Below are 21,995 nucleotides of genomic sequence, written 5' to 3' on the forward strand. Positions count from 1 at the left end.
TGGAGCCTACTTAGGGACCCACCGGGAGATTTGTCCAAACCCCTCATTTAACACATAAAAGACAATTTCAGATTATTAAAAAAAATTTTTTTTTAATTTATTTGACAGAGAGAGCGCGCGCACAGCAGGGGGAGTGACAGGCAGAAGGAGAGGGAGAAGCAGGCTTCCCGCGGAGCAGGGAGCCCGACGCGGGGCTCGATTCCAAGACCCTGGGATCATGACCTGAGCTGAAGGCAGACGCTTAACCGACTGAACCACCCAGGCGCCCCCATATTATTAAAACGTTTGTGATAGGGGCGCCTGGGTGGCTCAGTCGTTGGGCGTCTGCCTTCAGCTCAGGTCACGATCCCAGGTTCCTGGGATCGAGCCCCGCATCGGGCTCCCTGCTCCGCGGGAGGCCTGCTTCTCCCTCTCCTACTCCCCCTACTTGTGTTCCCTCTTTCGCTGTGTCTCTCTCTGTCAAATAAATAAATAAAATCTTAAAAAAAAAAAAGTTTTGGGAAAAAATAAATGATAAAAAATAAAAGTTTTGGAAATTTCGGCCCAGCCTGTAAGAATGGGAAGATTTTAATCCAAACAAGTGGTCAGCACATAAAGACATCATCCATGCCTTCTAGAAGAGAACTTCTCTCTGGCTTTTCATGAAAACCCAGGAGAGTGGTTAACCAAGGATGCAAGCTTCCAACTGCCAGGAAAGAGGAGGCTACCCAAGGAGGAATGTTGATTAATTTTTATGGAAATATTGAAAAAGGTCTGCCTTGAGGAAACATGCACGACATGGGAAGGCCTCCATCCTTGTTTGCTCAAGGCTTTCCTATTAGGATCTTGTAAACAGCCATTCTTGAGCCCTCCAAGTGTTGTCTGCATTTGTTGCAGGGATAGATTTACCCAGACAGGTGGAAGAGTCATGACTTAAGGGTTATAAACAGCTGCAGAGGCCAGGGCTGCTCCACAGTCTTGGTAGCAAGGGATGTGACTGTTCCCCACCACCGAGCATTAACCAGCCTTAGAACAGGCCCTCAAATCGGAACGACTGTAATTTTGGTCTAGTACATGCACCACCCCTGACAGCTAAATAATAACACTAAAATGTGAAGAATTTCGACTCGTTTTAAAAGGGATCATCTTGGCTTGCTTTCTGTTGCTGACTCATAGTGCTGCTGTTTCGAGACGGTCATGTTTCCAAATGGGACACACAGTAGGTATTCAATGAATGTCAATTTGTGGCAGTAATTTTCATCCCTTGAGGAGCATGCCTTACTATATCTCTCCATGAGTAAGGCAATGGTAAGTGAATGGTAAAGACAAATCTGTCCTCGGCTTGTGGGTTCCAACTCGCCCAGGGCGAGCTTCTCCCTCGGTCAGGTAACTTTCTTAAGTGACAGCGAGCACAACTTGTGCCCAGTGCGGGGCCGGTTTGTCCTTTGTCCAATCATCACCGAGATTTGGGGGTGGGGGAGGGGGAACTTCCAAAGACCTACCCTGACCAGGAAGGGGGCGGGTTCAGGCTGAGCTGGGGCCACCGCAGCCCATCAAGGTGCCCGCACGATGCTTGGCACTCCAGGGAGCCAATAGGAACAAAAAAGCTGTTTGAATTGGCCAATACCGGCAGGGTGGGGGCGGGTGTTTTCGAGCTTCATAAAGGCTGCGGCCGGTGAGGCAGGCGGTGGCGGAGGCTCCTGCAGCGGTCGCTGGTGGTCGGGTGGGGAGCTCTTCTGCGCCCCTCGGACCTGACCCTTTCAGCGCTCGGCTCCCGCTCCAGCCTACCTCGCTCTTCGGCACCATGACCACCACCACCACCTTCAAGGGAGTCGATCCCAACAGCAGGAATAGCTCCCGGTGAGGCTGCGGGGCCGCACCCGCCCCGTGCGGAGCTCGGGAGGGTGGGGGCGGGAGGGCCGCTGCCCGGCGGGGCCGCGGGGCCGCGGGGGCCGGGCGGCCGGTCGTTGGCGGTAACGTGCCCGGGGCGCCGCGCTCGTGCCCGGCCGGGCGGCGGGGCTCGGCCGTCGGCTCCGTCTTTGTGCGGTCGCGCCGGCCCCGCCCGATTCCCGCTCCTCTCCCATTCATTCCTCCCCCGGAACGAGGGGTCGGCCGGGGAGGGCCGGGGCCGCTCGCCCTCGCAGTGCGGCGGGCTTTCGGTAGTCGGGCCATGCGGAGAGGGTTCGCTTCCCTCCCTTTGCGGCGCGGCTGGCCCGGCCGCAGGGCGGTGGTCTTGGCCCCCAGGTGCCCGGGCAGCCCCCGGGGCGCCCTGGTCAGGCCCCATTGTCCCACCCCCGGCCACGCGCTTCTGCCTCTGGCCGGGGCAGGTGGCGGCCCCGCGCCCGGCGCGGCAGTCACCTCTTGCGGCCGCAGCGATCGAGTCTTGCGGGCTCCTACGCACTGGGGCCCGCCCGGCAGGTGTTATCGGTGGTCGGTCGGGGCTGGTCATCGCGACCCCCACGCCCGTCGGGACGCAGCCGTCAGCCCTCTGCGAAGTGCTTCCCCTCTGCTAACAAAGGAAAGACCCCTGCTCCTTCCCCTCCCGCGCCCACCCCCGAACACGAAAGGGGGGTGAGCCAGTCCGAGTGGGTTTTCTGCGCTCAAACCTTCGGACCTTGGTCTTTGCTTCCCACCTCTTCCCCTTCCCCCTTTGACGTTTGCCAAACGAGTTCTTCGCTGGCCCGGGTTCCCGAGCTGGAGGAGGGTTCCTGTTCTTGGGCGGGGCCGGAGACATCCATTGTCTCTTCCGTACTATCTCCACCTGGGAAGCCGGGGCCTTTCTGGCCAGTCTGGCTACCGCATTTGGGGACGGGGGCACTGGGTGTTTGGACTGGAACCGTTTTCCAAGCCCTTGCCTGACTTGGTGGAAGGGTTTGTAACCGGTGGAAGGTGTCCACATTGTCTCGGCTAATTGCACACTGTTCTTTTAAGGTGGATACAGGCATTTCTGGGATCCTGCTCAAGGCTTGTAGGAAGCCTAGGTCCACTTTTTCTGGGCATCTATTCTTCACTGATCAAGACCGGCTGTCGTGTGCGGCCAGCCTTGGGGTCCTGGGCAAGTGGCACAAAGGGAGCCATTTTGTGGGGCTAAGAAGACGGCTGTGAAATAGTGCCTCACGGGGGTTGGAGAACTTGGGGACAAAAAGCTGGCCTCAGCAGTGAGTCTTAGGCGGGAGGTTGGACATGACATCCCTTTTCAACTCATTCCTTTCCCTTACACAATGTAGAAAAGAGTGGGAAAGATTTATAAAACTAAATTGGTGGGTCCTGGCAGGTTGGGGACCTTGAGTAGGACAGACCTATGAAAATACTGGTCACTCCCTCTTCTGTTGTCATCCTTGCAATGAGATCATTTTTTTCAGAGGACACTGGAACACACTGAACCTTGGTTTTTCTTTTTGTGCCATGCGGTCAACTTTCTGCTGGTTAGACTGTAGTGACTGGAATGTGAAAATTGACACATTATGTAAAAAACCAGGTTTTATCTTTTGGGGTTAAGTGTTGTTCAGTGCTTCATAAAGAATTTCAGTAACCGGGTCAAATTAATTCCTCATGCTAGTTTTTTGATATGTGTATTGGCAATGTGAGACTGGAATGGTTTTTGGTTCTGCAGAATAAATGTTTTCATTCACCTTTTGTCATCAATTTCCCTCCAATATTGTGATCTCAGGACTGGAGCTTTGTCCTTGTATTTACTTCTTACCTCTCCTTCCTCTGTAAGCTCACCCGAATTCTTCACTTGTTTCTGCAGTAACATTCTTCTGGCTCCATAAGCACATTATACATTTAGTCTGGTAGGGGATGATCTGCAAAGATCACATGCGAACTCTGGGGTTTAAAGAAAGAAGAAAAAAAAAGAGTAATTTAAAAAAAAATTGCTATCCGTAGTACTCGCGCACATTTTTGTTGAGTCTCAAATATGTAATCCTGGTTTAGTTCAGAAAGAATAGGAGGATCTTAAAAAATAAAACTGAAATAATTTCTGTCTTATGATCCAAATCCTTTGTTTGGGGATGTCTCACTGTTACAAATGGGCTTTACAACACTGACGTCATCGGAGTAGGTATTCCCTGCTATTGCGGGAGGAACACAGACCTTTAAAAAGTTGGGTGGTCAGAGCTTTGACTTTCTTTTTAAGCTGGTGTTTGGGTACTAGTATCTCCCCCCCCCCTTTTTTAACGCCAAAAAATACTTCCCAGCCTGCTAGGGTTCTGGAGATTTTCATCTTGCTAAAATAATTCATGAGAGTTTAATTATGATGGAAAGGAAAATCATTCTAATCTCCAAGGAGTGAAGGGGATGACAATGAAGCAAGTTAATTTTGATTTTATTTCAGGTGTCTTTGTTGATTTGGGGAACGAGGGATAAAAACCTGGTTGCTTCAAACTTTAACATAAAAGAAAGCCTATTAAGAATTTATAACTCACCTTTAATTATGATTTAAACAGTTTAATTAAGCAAACCTACAATTAATCATCTTTTTTTTTTTTTTAAAGATTTTATTTATTTATTTGACAGAGACAGAGATAGCGAGAGCAGGAACACAAGCAGCGGGAGTGGGAGAGGGAGAGCAGGCTTCCCACCGAGGAGGGAACCCGATGTGGGACTCGATCCCAGGACCCTGGGATCATGACCTGAGCCGAAGGCAGACGCTTAACGACTGAGCCACCCAGGCGCCCTACAATTAATCATCTTTATAAAATGCCTGGACACACTTTTTTTTCCTTAAGATTTATTTATTTGAGAGAGAGCGAGAGAGCAAGTGAGTGGGAGGAGGGGCAGACAGAGAGGGAGAGAGAATCTCAAGCCGGCTCCCTGCTGAGCGTGGAGCCAGATATGGGGCTCAGTCCCACAACCCATGAGATCATGATCTGAGCTGAAACAAAGAGTCAGACGCTTAACCAACTGAGCCATTAAAAGTGAGGCTGTTGAACCAGATAGAACAGAGCCCAGCAAACTATCACCCAAGGGCCAAATGCAGTGGATGCCTGATTTTTATATTCATAAATGGTTGTAAAAAAAAGATTCATTTCTTGACTTGTGGAAACTACATGAAAATCAAATGCAGTGTCTGTAAATAAAGTTTTATTTGAACAGAGCTGCGCTCGTTTGTTTTCATGTTGTCTGGGGCTGCCTTTGTGTTACGCGGCAGAGCCAAATAACTGCAAGAGACCGCATGACCCACAGGCCAAAAGCATTTGCTCTCGGGCACTTTACACCAGAAGGAGAGGATCCGCCACCCTTTCCTCCGTGTACTGCCTGATATTCTTTGAGCCTCTGGAGAGTTCTGTACTTACTGATCGACTTTATGGAGGATGTGGAGGTTTAAGAGATGGGCTAGGTTTTGAAGAGCCCTTGAGGAAAGGGTAGAGGGTGCTCTAGGCCTGAGTAAGAATGGGAGTAAAGACCCCAAAGTGGAGATGAACCAACTATTCAGGGAAAGGTGAAGAAAGTGGCTGGACTGGATTGATGAAGAAGGTAAGAACTAGATAAGGTGGAGAGGCCCGTTGATAGTCAGTCATGTTTCCTTCAGTCCTGCCTGGGCTTAACCAAGGCTTCTGCTGGCTTGTGGGTAGCAGGGACAAGGTAGGTGGTAGGGAGGCCAGGCCAGGGTGTCAGCTGTACCCGAGGGAGCAGAGGACCAGGATTTCTGTTGCAAGATGCAAGGGGACATGGGTACCCACGAATGATCACATGCCGTGGCCAGTGGGAAAACTAGTATTGTCAAAAGAAACATTGTCAGGGAATTCTGGGACCCAGAAGCTGCCTTTAAAAGAATTTTAGATTGGGGCTCCTGGCTGGCTCAGTTGGTGAAGCATGCAACTCCTGATCTCGGAGTTGTGAGTTCAAGCCCCACGTTGGGTGTAGAGATTACTTTTTAAAAAAATCTTAAAAAAAAAAAAAAGAATTTTAGATTAATGGCAATATAGAAAAATACGAAGTATGAAAAAGGACATTGAAATTCACCTGAAACCCCTTCTGAGAGCACAAACCCTGGATAACATTGTGTGTATATATTCTCAGGCATTTATGTCTAGTTCCGATGATAGCAGCTAGTAGCCATGATGGCTATGTTCTAGGTTCTGTTCTGAGCACAGTCTATAGGATATCCTTAGAATAGTCTTACAAGACAACTGCCATGAACCTCTTCTAAAAGAGAATACCAAAGCATAGAGAGAGGTTAAGCAGTTTTCCCAAGGTCACACAGCTAGGTAAGTGTATCTCTTTAAAGGTTTTTTTTCTTTTTTTTAAGATTTTATTTATTTATTTGAGAGAGAGAGAATGAGAGACAGAGAGCACGAGAGGGAAGAGGGTCAGAGGGAGGAGCAGGCCTCCCGCGGAGCAGGGAGCCCGATGTGGGGCTCGATCCCGGGACTCCAGGATCATGAGCTGAGCCGAAGGCAGTTGCTTAACCAACTGAGCCACCCACGCGCCCAGTGTATCTCTTTATATACACAGCATTTTATGTAAAACATAATTGGCCTTATGTTTGTTTTCCAACGTTTTTCATTTATTGTGTTTTGAATAACTTCTCACATCTACTAATGAAGGTAAATCTGACCCTAATATATACAGCTTTCTGTTGTATGGACATGCTTTGATAACTAAGCCCCTATTAAGGGCCAGTTAGGGTAGTCCCAATTTTATTTACAGATTAACATTTTTATAGGAGTACCCTTGTACATATATATCTGGTTATCTGATTAGGATAATTTTTGGAAGTAGAAATGCTGGTTCATATAAAAAGCAAACAGTTGACACATACTATCAAAATATCCTTTAGAAAGTCTGTACAAGGGGCGCCTGGGTGGCTCAGTGGTTAAGCGTCTGCCTTCGGCTCAGGTCATGATTCCAGGGTCCTGGGATCGAGCCCCACATCGGGCTCCCTGCTCCGCAGGAAGCCTGCTTCTCTCTCTCCCACTCCTCCTGCTTGTGTTCCTGCTCTTGCTGTGTCTCTCTCTGTCAAATAAGTAAATAAAATCTTTAAAAAAAAAAAAAAGTCTGTACAAATTTGGGGTGCCAGAGTGGCTCAGATGGTTAAGCGTCTGCCTTCGGCTCAGGTCATGATCTCCAGGTCCTGGGATCGAGCCCTGCGTTGGGTTCCCAGCTCAGCGGTTCCCAGCTGTGCTCTCTCTGTCTCTATTTCTCTCTCTCAAATAAATAAAAATCTTTTCTAAAAATTCATTTTAATTTATTTTTTAAAGATTTTATTTATTTATTTGACAGAGAGACACAGTGAGAGAGGGAACACAAGCAGAGGGAGTGGGAGACAGAGAAGCAGGCTTCCCACCGAGCAGGGAGCCTGATGCTGGGCTCAATCCCAGGACCCTGGGATCATGACCTGAGTGGAAGGCAGACGCCCAACGACTGAGCCACCCAGGTGTCCCGCTATCCATATTTTTAAATTGCCTGTTAGTACCTTTTGTCCATTTTTGTCTTGTGATTCTTATACTTTTTTAAAGTAATCTCTACACCCAACGTGGGGCTCGAACTCATGACCCCGAGATTGACAGTCGCAAGATCTACTGACTGAGCCAAACAGGCACCCCTCTTCTCCTTTTTTTTTGTTTAGATTTATTTTAGAAAGAGAAAGTGCACGTGTGATTGGGGGGAGGGGCAGAGGGAGAGGGTTGGAATCCTCCAGCAGACTCCTTGCTGAGCGGATCCCAGGACCCTGAGATCACGGCCTGAGCTGAAATCAGGAGTCAGACACTTAACCATTGGAGCTGCCCAAGTGTGCCCAGTGGCAGTCTTTTTGAGAGAAAACTCAGAATTCTGAGGAGAAACTGACAAACTCTTCATTGTAGTAGGAATTGTCAATAGATTCTCTCATTAAGTGGAAAAACATACTTAAAAATCAGTAGATTTGAACAACTCACAGTTAGCAGGCTTGATCCTAGTAGACCAATAGAACATTGGCAAATACACATTCTTTTCAAACATATATAAAGTTGACCACATATTAGGCCTTAAAAGCACCTTTCCTCAAATTTCAAAGGATTCATGTCATATAGGCAGTTGTCTGTGTTATAATTAAAAGCTAGAAATTAATAAACCAAAAAGACCCCTATGTTTGGAAACTTATAAATGTACTTTTAAATAATGTATGGGCCAAAGAAGAAAATAATGGAAGTGAGAAAACATTTAAAATGCAACAATAGATTTAAAAAAAATCAAGACTTGGAATGCCCTTAGAGGGGCACTTAGAAGGGAATTTACACCATAAATGTTTAATTTTTCCTTTCTAATGTAAGGAGCATCATTTGCAAATGACATTTGTTATTTATTTGGGAACTTGGATGAGATGGACATCCTCCTAGAAAAATATTTCTCAAACTGATTCAAGAAGAAGTAGAAGACCAGACTACTCCTGTCCCCAATCACAGAATAGAATTAGTAGTTAGAAAATCTTCCCGTAAAACCATGTCCATTTTCTCTTTCCGAGCAGTGACAGGACAAGTTAGATTGAGTTTTTCCAGGGAGGGAACACACTGATCAACCCGAGGCAGGACGCTCTGGAAATGCACCAGTGCTGGGTTTCCTTGCCGAACCGAAAGCTATAGAGGGTGTCCAGTGGTGCCTGGTTATCGAACACGCTGGGAGACTTCCTCCTTGTGGTTAGTCCCTCATGTTTGCTGGTGAGAATGCAGTGTGCCTTAGAGGTGTATAAACAGGGCTTGCTGGTGACGCCCAGACAGGAGGAGACTATCATAAGCTTTCCTTGGGTTTCCAAATTGATCAACTTAACTTTTACATGTTTATTCTCCCACTTTTAGTTTTGTTGGAAATAAAAATGGAAATGCCTTCTGAATACATAAATAACAAGATGCACTTCTAAACTTATTTGTAAATATATCCAGCTAAGCCCATTAGGCAAGGTCTGTTAGGTCTTTTGCTGTCTTCTTTTTTTTTTTTTTTTAAGATTTTATTTATTTATTTGCGAGAGAGAGAATGAGAGACAGAGAGCACAAGAGGGAGGAGGGTCAGAGGGAGAAGCAGACTCCCCGCCGAGCAGGGAGCCCGATGTGGGATTCGATCCTGGGACTCCAGGATCATGACCTGAGCCGAAGGCAGTCGCTTAACTGACTGAGCCACCCAGGCACCCCCTTTTGCTGTCTTCTCAAAGGGGACATCAACCCGGTTGTTTCAGCTGCCTTGTGCGTCAGACAACCTTACTACAAATATTCAGTTTTTTTTTATTGAGAATAGTTGACATACAATATTATATTAGTTTCAGGTGTACAACATATAGTATTGGACAATTCTATACATTATGAGATGCCCACCACGATAAGTGTTGTCCACCATGTGTCACCATACAAATTTATTCAATATTATTATTTTCCCTTTGCTGTACTTTTCAGTCCTGTGACTTATTTATTTTATAACTGGAAATTGGTACCTCTTAATCCCCGTCACCTGGTTCACCCATCCCCCCGCCCCCCCCCCCCCCCCCCCAGCCACACCACCAGTTTGTTCTCTGTGTTTGTGAGTCTATTTCTGGGTTTTTTGTTTGTTCATTTGGTTTGTTTTTTGGGTTCCATGTAGAAGTGAAATCATGTAGTATTTGTTTCTGTCTGACTTATTTCATTTGGCTTCATACTCTCTACATCCATCCATGTTGTCTCAAATGGCAAGGTTTCATTCTTGTTTATGGCTGAGTAATATCCCATTGTATCTATACACCACATCTTCTTTATCTGTTCCTTTATCAGTGGACACTTGGGCTGCTTCCATATCTTGCCTGTTGTAAATAATGCTGCAGTAAACTTAGGGGTGCATATATCTTTCCAAATTAGTGTTTTTGTTTTCTTTGGGTAGATGTCCAGAGTGGAATTACTGGGTCATATGATATTTCTATTATTAATTTTTTCAGGACCCTCCATACCGTTTTCCACAGTGGCTGCACCAATTTACATTCCCACCAACAATGTACAAGGGTTCCTTTCTCCACATCCTTGTCAACAGTTGTTTCTTGTCTCTCTGCTACTAGCCATTCTGACTGGTGTGATCCAGTGCTGAATTTATACCACGGTGAATCAATTCCTTTTTCCCATTAGCAGCTCTCACTTGTGGGGGGTGGGGTAGGAGGAATGAATGGGTGAGGGAAATGAAATGAAAGTTATTTGAAAACATGCCTGGAAATGTTTTGGTATGATCTGAAATGGATGTTTTGCCATTATGCCAAGGGTTTTGCGGCCTCCAGGCGGTGGATCCAATTTTTCATTAGGCTTTGATGAACCAGCAGAACAGCCTGTGAGGAGGAACAAAATGGCATCTAGCATCTTTGGGACACCTGAGGAAAATCCTCCTTCATGGGCCAAGTCGGCAGGTACTGCTTATATCTGTGATCACTGGTAAAAGGTCCAGACCCAGCATGAATAACTAAAGTTGGTTTTGTGTGATGAGCAAAATCCAGCTCAACCTTAGTGAGATCAACAACAGTTAAAGCTTGTCAGTGGAGGAAAGACTGGGACCAAGAAGTGGGAACTCCTGAGTCTTGAGGGGTCAGAATAAGGACTGAGGTCAAATTGGGTTATTTGGTAGAATTTTTAAGCTCTCAGTTAACCCTCCTAACCCTGTTTGCTCATTTTGTAATATGAGACTAACATGAACATCACTCACGAAATTAGTGTTTTTGCTTTAGTTCTTTCTGTCATGTTCCTCACGAAAGTATGTTTTAATTCAGGTGCCAAGTCTAGTGGTGGCAGAGAGGATTCTGAGTCATCTGGACCCCAGAGAAGGAACTCTTCTGAAGCAAATGCTGGAGACTTCTTAGATCTGAAGGTCAGTGTGACAACATGGGGGGAAAAAGGGCTTTGAGGTTAATACAGTTTAGAAATTCACTTCTCTCCTATTGTATGAAGAGCTTCAGTTCCACCACTGGAGTCTTACATAGAGATAATTAGGAAAGGGACTGAGGCCATATTGGGAATGGAAGATCAATAAAGAATAAAGTCAGAAAAGTGAGGTGACATATCTAAGTTTGTTCAGATGTCTCTTCTACCAGTAGGATGAGTCTCTCTCCTTCACTGTTGATTTTGGGAACTTCTGGATCACACTTATTTCCTGTGTAACTCATATGTAGTAGCATTTGTGAGTTCAGACTGTTTTCATTGTTGGCAAACATTGCCCAGTTGTTTTGAGCCAAACTCCAGGAGACTGCAGCCTAGGCGTTACCCTCAGGTGTCTGCAGAGGAGCATGGTCCCAATGCCCCCAGGGATGTGTCTAGAAGCCTGTGAGCAGGGACCTCAGAGCACACAGAGGCATCAGCCGTGCAAATGTGGAGAGACCTGTATGGGGCTTTGGAATTTACAGAGGCCCTTCAGCAACTGGATAAGGAGAGGGAGAATGGAAGGATAAATTTACCAGTTTCCCATTCCGATAAAAGATCCTCTGAAATGCTCATTGAATTAGGCCATTGGCGGAAATGTTCAAGTTTTTTTGGTGTGTTGGATATTGTTGGCACTGGGACAACTTGTCCTGCAGCATTTTTGTTCAGCCTTGTCCCAAAGTAAGTAAAGGTCGTAATGTAATTGCATTGCGTCCTGACCCTGGACTTGACTGCATCAAAATGAAATTTCACATTTGGTTTCAAACAGACAGTAGCCCATCAGAACTGTGACGGCTTTATTTGTTTGTTATAAAATTAAAATCTGGCGTAAGTTTTGAGGGGCAACTGGCTGGCTCAGTCTGAGGAGCATGTGACTCTTGATCTCAGGGTTGTGAGTTTGAGCCCCATGTTGGGTGTAGAGATTACTAAAAAAAAATTAACTTTAAAAAAAGAAAAAGAAAAACTGAAGTAAATTTTAAATTTCTTTTCTTTTCTAGGGAGAAGGCGACATTCATGGTGAGTCCTTCTGAAGCCCAGATTTCTGGTTCTGTAAATGGTTTTAGCATCGATTGGAATTTTTATTGAAATCATGTCTTGGGGAAAAAGGGGAGTGAAACCTGGCTTTGCCCCAAGTGCCGGCACACTGAGTTGGGAGGAAAGAAAAGTGAAACTGGGAAGTTAGCAAACATGGCCACATTTGTTTTTTTTTTTTTTACATGGCCACATTTGTATCTGCCACAGTGAGAGCAACGTCAGAAATGCACCAGAAAGGAAAAACGGAGAGTCTTTCACAAATATGTGTACAGTAGTCAGGCTGGTGTCTGTTATTCTTAATGAGAGCTTTTTAGTAATAAGGTGCTGGCATTTCAAGCTTGGCCCACAGCATTTAATTTACCAAGTTTGTTTGATTTCTTGCTGAGGTGCTTATTCAGCAAGACATCGGTCGGTACCTCTGTGATCTTGTAGATGATGATTTAGGGGGCAGATGTAAATTCTCAGCATCCATGTTGCCAATTAGATATGGAAATGAGCTATAATCATTTATTTAATGATATTCCATCTTTGAAGTATTTATTGGAACTTCCTTAACAAGTGCCAGAGAATTACTTCTGCATGTAATGAAAGGCTTGTGCATGTCGGGCAGTAGGAATCAGGTGAAAGTTGACTCGGTGAAATGCAGCTGTCGGAATGCCGTCTGGTTCAGAAGGAAGAGGCTGCTTCCTCAGGGCCTCTGGCTACTATTACATTTTGTGAGGCAGTCGTCCTGTGAAATAGGTTTAAGAACCAGATTCCTCTTCTGCCCTCTCAGACGGTGTTTGTTTTCTTTTTTTTTTTTTTTTTAAAGATTTTATTTTATTTATTTGACAGAGAGAGAGAGACAGCTAGAGAGGGAACACAAGCAGGGGGAGTGGGAGAGGGAGAAGCAGGCTTCCTGCCAAGCAGGGAGCCCGATGCGGGGCTCAATCCCAGGACCCTGGGATCATGACCTGAGCCGAAGGCAGACGCTTAACGACTGAGCCACCCAGGCGCCCCTGTTTTCTTTTTTAAAGATTTTTTTTGAGAGAGAGTGAGCAAGAGAGCACGAGCAGGGGGAGGGGCAGAGGGAGGGGGAGAAGCAGACACCCTGCCGAGCAGGGAGCCTGACCCAGGGCTCCATCCCAGGACCCTGAGATCATGACCTGAGCCGAAGGAAGAGGCTTCACCGACTGAGCCACCCAGGCGCCCCAGTGTTTGTGTTTAAAGTCCCATTTTTCAGTTATTAGATTAAACAGACAAAAGCTTTCTCTGTCAGGTCCCGTGTAAGTGTCTAAAGCCTTACTCTCAGTTCCTGTACTTGCCTCATTATAGACTAAAGGGATGGAGTAACAGACTAGCTTCCATTCTTTCTGGCTGGAGTATTTCTGACTAGACAAAGGAGCATTTAAATTAAGGCCTGCTCTTGTTTATTCTCCATATGTGCCTTTTTTTTTTTTTCTTTCTTGGCATGTTATCTAGTCGTGAAAGACAAAACTGTTCCCTTTTTTTTTTTTAAGATTTTATTTATTTGACAGAGAGATGGAGAACACAAGTAGGCAGAACAGCAGGGGCAGAGGGAGAGGGAGAAGCAGGCTCTCTGCCGAGCAGGGAGCCAGACGGGGCTCTATCCCAGGACCCTGGGATTATGACCCAAGCCGAAGGCAGCCGCTCAACCAACTGAGCCATCCAGGCGCCCCCAAAACTGTTCCCTTAGTAATGAAAGGCAAATATAAGATTGGCGGGTATGAGCTTGATTTATCTAAAAATCATTTTATGGAGGGGCGCCTGGCTGGCTCAGTCAGTAGAGCATGCGACTCCTGATTTCGAGATCATGAGTTTGAGCTCCACGTTGGGCATGGAACCTACTTAAAATTAAAAAAAAAAAATGATAGGGGCACCTGGGTGGCTCAGTCATTAAGCGTCTGCCTTCGGCTCAGGTCATGATCCCAGGGTCCTGGGATCGAGTCCCGCATCGGGCTCCTCGCTCCGAGGGAAGCCTGCTTCTCCCTCTCCCACTCCCTCTGCTTGTGTTCCCTCTCTTGCTGTCTCTCTCTCTGTCAAATAAATAAATAAAAATCTTTTTTTTTTTTAAAGATTTTATTTATTTGAGAGAGAGAGAATGAGAGAGCACATGAGAGGGGGGAGGGTCAGAGGGAGAAGCAGACTCCCTGCTGAGCAGGGAGCCAGATGCTGGACTTGATCCCGGGACTCCAGGATCATGACCTGAGCCGAAGGCAGTCGCTTAACCAACTGAGCCACCCAGGCGCCCTAAATAAATAAAAATCTTAAAAAAAATAAAAATAAAAAAGTAAATGATAATAAAATAAAAATTATTGGGGCATCTGGGTGGCTCAGTCGTTAAGCATCTGCCTTCGGCTCAGGTCGTGATCCCAGGGTCCTGGGATCGAGCCCTGCATCGGGCTCCCTGCTCGGTGGGGAGCTTGCTTCTCCCTCTCCCACTCACCCTGCTTCTTGTGTTCCCTCTCTCGCTTTGTCTCTGTCAAATAAAGAAATAAAATCTTTAAAAATAAATAAATAAAAATCACTTTATTGGAGGGGCACCTGGCTGGCTCAGTCCATGAATCAGACAATTCTTGATCTCGGGGTTGTGAGTTCAAGCACCACGTTGGGTGTGGAGATTACTTAAAAAAAAAAAAAGTCTTAAAAAAATAAAAATAAAAATCATTTTATGGAAATTTTATGGAAATAAATGACCACAGTAGAGCTGCAAGGTAATGTTGTGTCCTTTAGTAGTACTCCTGTAACTGCCTGATCCCGACAGACAATGGGGAACTGTTAGAGCACGTGTAGTGGTGAGGCCAAGTCCTAGCAGCAGAAACAAAATTGCTTAAATCAATAGGCTGGCTCAGGTGGAGTTCATGCTCTGTGCTCGACCATCTTGGATTGTTTCAGGATGTCGGTTTTTGGGTTTTGTTTGTATTTACAGTAAATGGGACATATTTAAGTCCTTATCAGAGGACTTGGGTAGTTAATTTTGACGCATTTGATCCTGCTTCTTGTGCAACAAGAGTGTGGCAATGGGAAACTGGGTGGGGGGAGGGGTGACCTTTTCTTGCTACACTGTTGTTTATAACTAGAGGGCTGTCATTTTGGAAAGCTTCATACTGATTTTTACTTGTAGTTGATAATAGTATAGAACCTTGTATGTGTTATGTTACCTCTAAAGAATGTTCCAAATTTTCATAAAAGGTAATGTCAAAAGCAGAAGTAGCATATTTCTTTTCTTTTTTTTTTTTTAAGATTTTTATTTATTTATTTATTTGAGAGAGAGCACATGAGAGGGGGGAGGGGCAGAGGGAGAAGCAGGCTCCCCGCCGAGCAGGGAGCCCGATGCGGGACTCGATCCCGGGACTCCAGGATCATGACCCGAGCCAAAGGCAGTTGCCCAACCGACTGAGCCACCCAGGCACCCAGAAGTAGCATATTTCTGAGTTGGTTTTTTTTTTTTTTTTTTTTAAATTTGAGAGAGAATGAGATAGAGCATGAGAGGGGGGAGGGTCAGAGGGAGAAGCAGACTCCCTGCTGAGCAGGGAGCCTGATGTGGAACTCGATCCTGGGACTCCAGGATCATGACCTGAGCCGAAGGCAGTCGCTTAACCAACTGAGCCACCCAGGCGCCCTGGTTTTTTTTTAAGATTTTATTTATTTGAGAGAGAGAGAGAGAAAGCACGAGCAGGGGGGAGGGGGAGAGGAAGGAGCAGGCTCCCCGCTGAGCAGACCTGAGCCGAAGGTCCACGCTTAACGCTTAACCTGTTGAGCCACCCAGGAGCCCCTATTTTGAGTTTTTTGTTGAGTTTCCGATCTTAAACCTCTTCCCCCTTGGACTTCTCAGTATCAAAGTCGGCTAAATCAAAACTTGGTACAAGTGGTTTTAGGAACATGAACTTTTAATGGTTAGTCTTTGAGGGACTTAAAGTACATTTTTTCTTTTTTTTTAAATTTTACACTCTTTTTTTTTTTAAAGATTTTATTTATTTATTTGCGAGAGAGAGAATGAGAGACAGAGAGCACGAGAGGGAGGAGGGTCAGAGGGAGAAGCAGACTCCCCGCCGAGCAGGGAGCCCGATGCGGGACTCGATCCCGGGACTCCAGGATCATGACCTGAGCCGAAGGCAGTCGCTTAACCGACTGAGCCACCCAGGCACCCAAAGTACATTTTTTCAACATCAGATTTTTTCACTGGTGTCCAGTATGAGTCCATGTGAAGTTCTTAAATTATAACTAGTATTTCTCTTCTATTGCTTCCAGGGTTTTGGAACTCCTTAATTTAGGGGAGGGAATAAATGTCTTTAAACCTTAAGGTAGTTTTCTTTCAGGTTTTATGAATTAGTGTTTGTTTTCTTACACTAAAGGTGCCTTTGTGTGTATGTGTAAGAAAGATTGAGAGAGAGAGAGAGATTTTATTCTAGAGCAGGTGTTAGAATATGCAACTGAATTGAATTTGATAGTTTAACATTGAAATGAGACCTGGCATTTTGCAGGCACTTTTGACTTGGAACAAAGACTTTTCCATGTTTGGAAACTGCCTCATTAAGAATATATTTTTGGGGGCGCCTGGGTGGCTCAGTTGTTAAGTGTCTGCCTTCGGCTCAGGTCATGATCCCAGGGTCCTGGGATCGAGTCCCACATCGGGCTCCCTGCTCGGTGGGAAGCCTGCTTCTCCCTCTCCCACTCCCCCTGCTTGTGTTCCTGCTCTCGCTCTCTCTCTGTCAAATAAATAAATAAAATCTTAAAAATATATATATATATGTTTGTTGGGAATTTCACAGATTAGTGGATCATCAAGCAATGTCTAGGATGTTGGTAATAATGCACTAATTCTCAAGACTTTGACATGGAAAGTACCCAGTTAATATAAATGGGAATGACCTGATTAATGGAGATATTATAAGTTAGTAGGGGAAAGGTAGATCTTTAATAAATGATGTCAGTACAATGGATTTTCTTTGTGGTTAGAAAAAGAAATCAGGGGTGCCTGGGTGGCTCAGTCAGTTAAATGTCCAACTCTTTCTTTTTTTTGTTAGAGCACACGTGGGTGGGTCCAGATCTCAGCTCAGGTCTTGATCTCAGAGTCATGAGTTCCAGCTCCGCATTGGGCTCTGCCCTGGGCGTGGAGCCTACTTGAAAAGAAAAATCAAGCTCACCTAGTAATAATGGAAATGTAACACCAAACAGGAATGAAATAACATCACCCATCAGTTCGGCAAATTTTATTTTATTTTTTTATTTTTTAAATGGTTTTTTTTTTTTTAAGATTTTATTTATTTATTTGACACAGAAAGAGAAAGCACAAGTAGGCAGAGCAGCAAGCAGAGAGAGAGGGAGAAACAGGCTCTCGACTGAGCAGGGAGCCAGACGTGGGGCTCGATCCCAGGACCCCGGGATCATGACCTGAGCCCAAGGCAGCTTCTTAACCGACTGAGCCACCCAGGCACCCCAGTTTGGCAAATTTTAAAGTGAGGTGGTTATCGAATGGTGGGTGTGCAAAGCTGTATGGACAGTGTACTCGGACGCAGGTGGGGGTAGAGCACAGCACAGCCTCTTGGGAGATGATGTGCAGTGTCTATTCATATTGAAGATGGGAGCCCTTGAATCCCCATGGGTATCTGTTCTAGTCTATCTATGTTACAGCTTTGTTTGGAATGATTGGGTTGGTTCCAATTTTTTGCTATCAATAGAGCAAATACAGTACTATATTATATCAAATATATGGATAGACTCTGATAAAATACTATAAGGCAATTAAGGTGAATTATGACTATAAATATGGGTAAATTTCTAAGAGTGTAAAAAAAGGAAGTTTGTATCATTTTTGTCAAATACAACAAAAATAAACAGTAGTATGTATTATCTGTTGGGAATAAAATATAAATATTCATTAAACAAAGGGACTAGACACAACTCTGTAGTAGGCACTCTGGGAGTTGGGAGAAGAGACCCATGTGGAGCTAGATTGGGAGTCAGGGGCCTATAGCTTATCTGTAATGTTTTTATTTTAGAGAAAGAGAGTGCAGTGGGGAGAGGCAGAGGGAGGGAGAATCTCAAGCAGACTCCCTGCTGAGCACAGAGCCCCATGTGAGGCTTGATCTCAAGACCCTGAGATCACAACCTGAGCCAAAATCAAGAGTCAGACGCTTAACTGACTGAGCCACCCAGGTGCCCCACTTAACTGTAATGTTCTAATTTAAAATACATCTTCAGGACGCCTGGGTGGCTCAGTCGGTTAAACAGCCGACTCTTGATTTTGGCTCAGGTCATGATATTGGGGTCCTGGGATTGAGCCCCATGTCAGGCTCTGCACCTAGCGGGTAGCCTGCTTGAGGATTCTCTCTCTTCCTCTCCCTCTGCCCCTCCCCCTGCACTCTCTCTCTCTCTCTCTCTCTCTCATAAATAAACCTATTAAAAAAATAAAATACATCTTCATATATGTATATAATTTAGAAAAGAACACACACAGAAAAAGGCCTGGGGACAAATATGACAAAAGACCTAACAGTGGTTAGTTTTGGTTTGTGGGAACATGGTTGAATGACTGTTGCCTTCTTTGGGTATGATTTGGTATCTCCAGGTATGATTTGAACCATCATCCAAGAAAATCTTAAGACTCTTTGTCTTACCTGGGAATAGTTGTTAGCCTTAACTTCCTTCTGTTTTCCTAGAAAACGTGGACACAGACTTGCAGGCCAGCCTGGGGCAGAGTGAGGAGAAGCCCGTGCCCGCTGCCCCTGTGCCCAGCCCAGTGGCTCCGGCCCCAGTGCCATCCCGAAGAAACCCCCCTGGTGGCAAGTCCAGCCTCGTCCTGGGTTAGCTCCGATTCTCTTGAACTCTGTCGTTTTGTTTGTTTGTTTTCTCCATGCTTGTGAACTGCACAACTTGAGCCTGACTGTACATCTTTTGGATTTGTTTCATTAAAAAAGAAGCACTTTATGTACTGCTGTCTTTTTTTTTTTTTTTCAAAGAACAGGTTTCTCTTTATCTGTCCTGATTCCTCTGGGTCTGTAGGCCATGGCATGAGTGTTTTCTAGTAGTAGATTGGAGGGAAAGTTTTGTGACACTTAGCACAGTGTTTTTAAGAACAATTTGGTTCCAAATGTGTTAGAGGATCTTTTGTACTGAGGTTTTTAAAACCCTTTTCTTGTCAGCTTTACTTGGGTTTACCAAGCCTTGACTGGACAGACCAGTAAACAGTCCACAGGCACCGATCCTTCCGGCCCCCAAACACAGGGTTGTCCTTATGCCAAACCTACTTGTTGTTGGCCTACCTTGCCAGTGCCCTTTGCTAAAAGCATCTTCCTGTGCCATATGGAACAGTAGAGGCTGGTGCCTCATGCCTTGCTGCCTGCAAAGCAAAAAACTGCCTTTTTAATTTTTGAACCTTAAGAAATAATCCAGATACTAACTCGACTAGCTGATGAGCTAAGCCCGCTGCTCTCATGCAGAGGAAGGCTTCGATGTACGCTCAAACTGACAAATTCCAAGTGGTGAGCAAGCAAGGGCAGTGGCCACATGGAAGTGGGTCTTCGTGGTGAACAGACCCCAAGGGGGCAGTGCTCTTCTTAGGTAACTTGAAGCTGTGTGCATGATGCTGGTGCTTGACCATGAACTGAAGTCTCATCCTTAAAATGTGTGTTATACTTCACAATCCTGGACTGTTGCTTTAAGTAAACGATGTACAAATTTTGAAACATTGTGTCCTGTGTCATCTTTTTGAGATTGTTTCAGTGTTCTACCTGTTCAGTTGCTTTTTTTTCTGTGACCCTAAATCCTGTTGCCCAAGGATTGATGAATCATTCAAGTGCAACAAACTAATGAAGGCCCAGATATGTGGGCTTCTTTCTAAAGAAAACAGGTTTAAAGTTACAGCAGGTGTTCAAAACACCAAAATGATATCTGTGGTAATAAAATACGTGAGTAGTATGGATAAATGATAAGCAAAATAATTATTAGCCAATATATTTTAGATTCTCCACCTACCCTTTGTGCTGGGCAGTAACATGTAAGATTTTAAGTCCTCTCGTCTTGTAAGGTGCCTCTCAATGGTGAGAGGTTACAGAAGAGGACTCCAGAGGAAGGGAGATGAGGACCTGAGGAGATAGAAGATAAGGAAAAAGCTCTTTAGGTTCTAGGCAGAAAGTTGTTTTTTTTTTTTTTTAAAGATTTTATTTATTTATTTGAGAGAGGGAACACAAGCAGGGGGAGTGGGAGAGGGAGAAGCAGGCTTCCCGCGGAGCAGGGAGCCCGATGTGGGGCTCGATACCAGGACCCTGGGATCATGACCTGAGCTGAAGGCAGACACTTAATGACTAAGCCACCCAGGCGCCCCTAGGCAGAAAGTTCTAGATCAACATGCTATATTAACTGTCCAAACTGGGCATTAAGACCTGGCTCTTAGGTCTAGCTACACTACTAAAGTGTGTTCTTTTGGCTTGTCTTTTAGGGACCAATTTCCTATCTTAAAAAGTGAGACCTTTGAGATGATGAGCATAACCACTGGTTCGTTTGAACTATTGGACATTTCTTTGGGAAGAATAAAGGTGTTTATAGGTTCTGGGGGGTGTAAAGTCTTTCTTCCTTATGGTGCAAAGCATTTGCAAAATGAAGTCAGTAGTTTTATTACAGGATCTGTCCAATTTCACTAAAACAGGTTAGCCCTACAAATACTAGCCTGAGTTATGGTTTCTATTAGGACTTTCAGGGGTAGGAACCCTGTCTGTGCCCTTCTCTCTAATGGTCGGGATCCTGGAAAAGAGATGTCCCTGATTTGTTTTTTTTTTTAAGATTTTATTTATTTATTTATAGGACAGAGAGAGACACAGCAAGAGAGGGAACACAAGTAGGGGGAGTGAGAGAGGGAGAAGCAGGTTTCCCGCCAAGCAGGGAGCCCGATGTGGGGCTCGATCCAGGACCCTGGGATCATGACCTGAGCTGAAGGCAGACGCTTAATGCCTGAGCCACCCAGGCACCCCGAGATGTCCCTGATTTGTGTCACTACTTGTAACTTCAGTGTTTTTTTTAAAATAAATTTTATGAAGATAAGTGCCTAATCAAACTTAAAGTATTGTGAAGGAGGGACAGTGCTGCCAGTCATTCTGATATTATCAGAACAGATTTTAAGAAATTCTATGAAAACATGTTTGCTAAGGGTGTTACATTTTCTACTTAGAAAGCTTAGGATCTAGAAAGTGGAGTTGAATATTAAGATGATGATGGCAGAACAACCAGTATTTCATTGACAGTTTGGGCTGTACACTCAGGTTGTGTGATGTGAGTGGGAACGGGGGGAACCGTGGAGAACTATTGCTTAATGCCGATTACACCTCTTGAAGGCTTTTTAATTAGATCACTTTAGAACAAGACACTAGTCTCCCCTTTGTAATGCTCCTGTTAACATTGGTTTGGAAGTACTGGGGTGTTCAAATGGGGAACTACAGGAAGATGGGTCACTTAACCAAATCTGAGTTTACAGTTTGTAGGTCAATCTATTTGGATGTGGTCAAAAAATGCCGTAAAGTCTACAGAGGAGCATCAACGAAACTTAGCAGTGTTCCGCGTTTTCTAGACGGGGCTGTAACTGCCAATTCTAGAGCAGAGGTCAGTTCCACAGAAAGGACATTGCGGATTTACCTGCGCTGGGTGGACATCGTCTCCTCGGGGTGGAACTAAATGTTCAAAGCGGACGCTCCCAACCCCAACTCTGGTTTAGGAGTTCGTCTCCTCGGAGCTCGACTCACGCGAGCCAGGGGTCTTCAACAGTCTCACTTCAAAGTTACTGGGCGCCTCCGTGAGTCGGGCCGTGGGGGTCTCTGGTCCGGGGTCCGGCGTCCGGAGTGTTCCTGCGTCCCGCCCCACAAGCAGGGAGGGCGGTGGCCCCGGGCCTCGAGGTCGGGATTCTAAGGGTCGCGCCAGCCCCACAAGTTTAAGGAGCGCTGAGGCCTTCGCAGGATTTGGGGTCGTCCCCTGCGGAGTGGGGGAGGGGAGCGGACGTGCACGCGGGCGCGCTCTCAGGCCGCCTCGCGCCGCCGCCTTGGGAAGGCCGCGCGCTCCCGCAGGGCCGGGTTCCCGGGCGCCCCATGCAAATGAGCCCCGGTGCGCCCTCCCACCCCGCGCCTCCGGAAGTTGCGGGCCTGGCGCCCGCTCCCCGCC

General features: G+C 45.7%; 1 protein-coding gene and 1 long non-coding RNA gene across 2 annotated transcripts; one reads left to right on the forward strand and one right to left on the reverse strand.

Annotated features, from left to right (window-relative positions):
- Positions 1–1,639: 1,639 nt before the first annotated feature.
- On the forward strand, positions 1,640–19,533 carry JPT1 (Jupiter microtubule associated homolog 1). Its single transcript, XM_035026067.1, has 5 exons — positions 1,640–1,839; positions 10,170–10,312; positions 10,670–10,767; positions 11,813–11,831; positions 18,512–19,533. Exons 1-5 carry the CDS (start codon positions 1,784–1,786, stop codon positions 18,658–18,660), a joined length of 465 nt encoding a protein of 154 aa, XP_034881958.1. The 5' UTR covers positions 1,640–1,783; the 3' UTR covers positions 18,661–19,533.
- LOC118024286 lies at positions 2,630–21,980 on the reverse strand. The gene is made up of 3 exons (XR_004683071.1): positions 21,477–21,980; positions 19,827–19,936; positions 2,630–3,807 (listed from the first exon to the last, which is right to left on the reverse strand). It is a non-coding gene; the product is annotated as an uncharacterized LOC118024286 (long non-coding RNA).
- Between the last annotated feature and the right edge of the window lie 15 nt (positions 21,981–21,995).

The sequence above is a fragment of the Mirounga leonina genome, unplaced genomic scaffold (assembly GCF_011800145.1).
Source record: "Mirounga leonina isolate KUSES-001 unplaced genomic scaffold, KU_Mleo_1.0 Mir_197, whole genome shotgun sequence".
In the NCBI taxonomy this organism is placed as follows: domain Eukaryota; kingdom Metazoa; phylum Chordata; class Mammalia; order Carnivora; family Phocidae; genus Mirounga; species Mirounga leonina.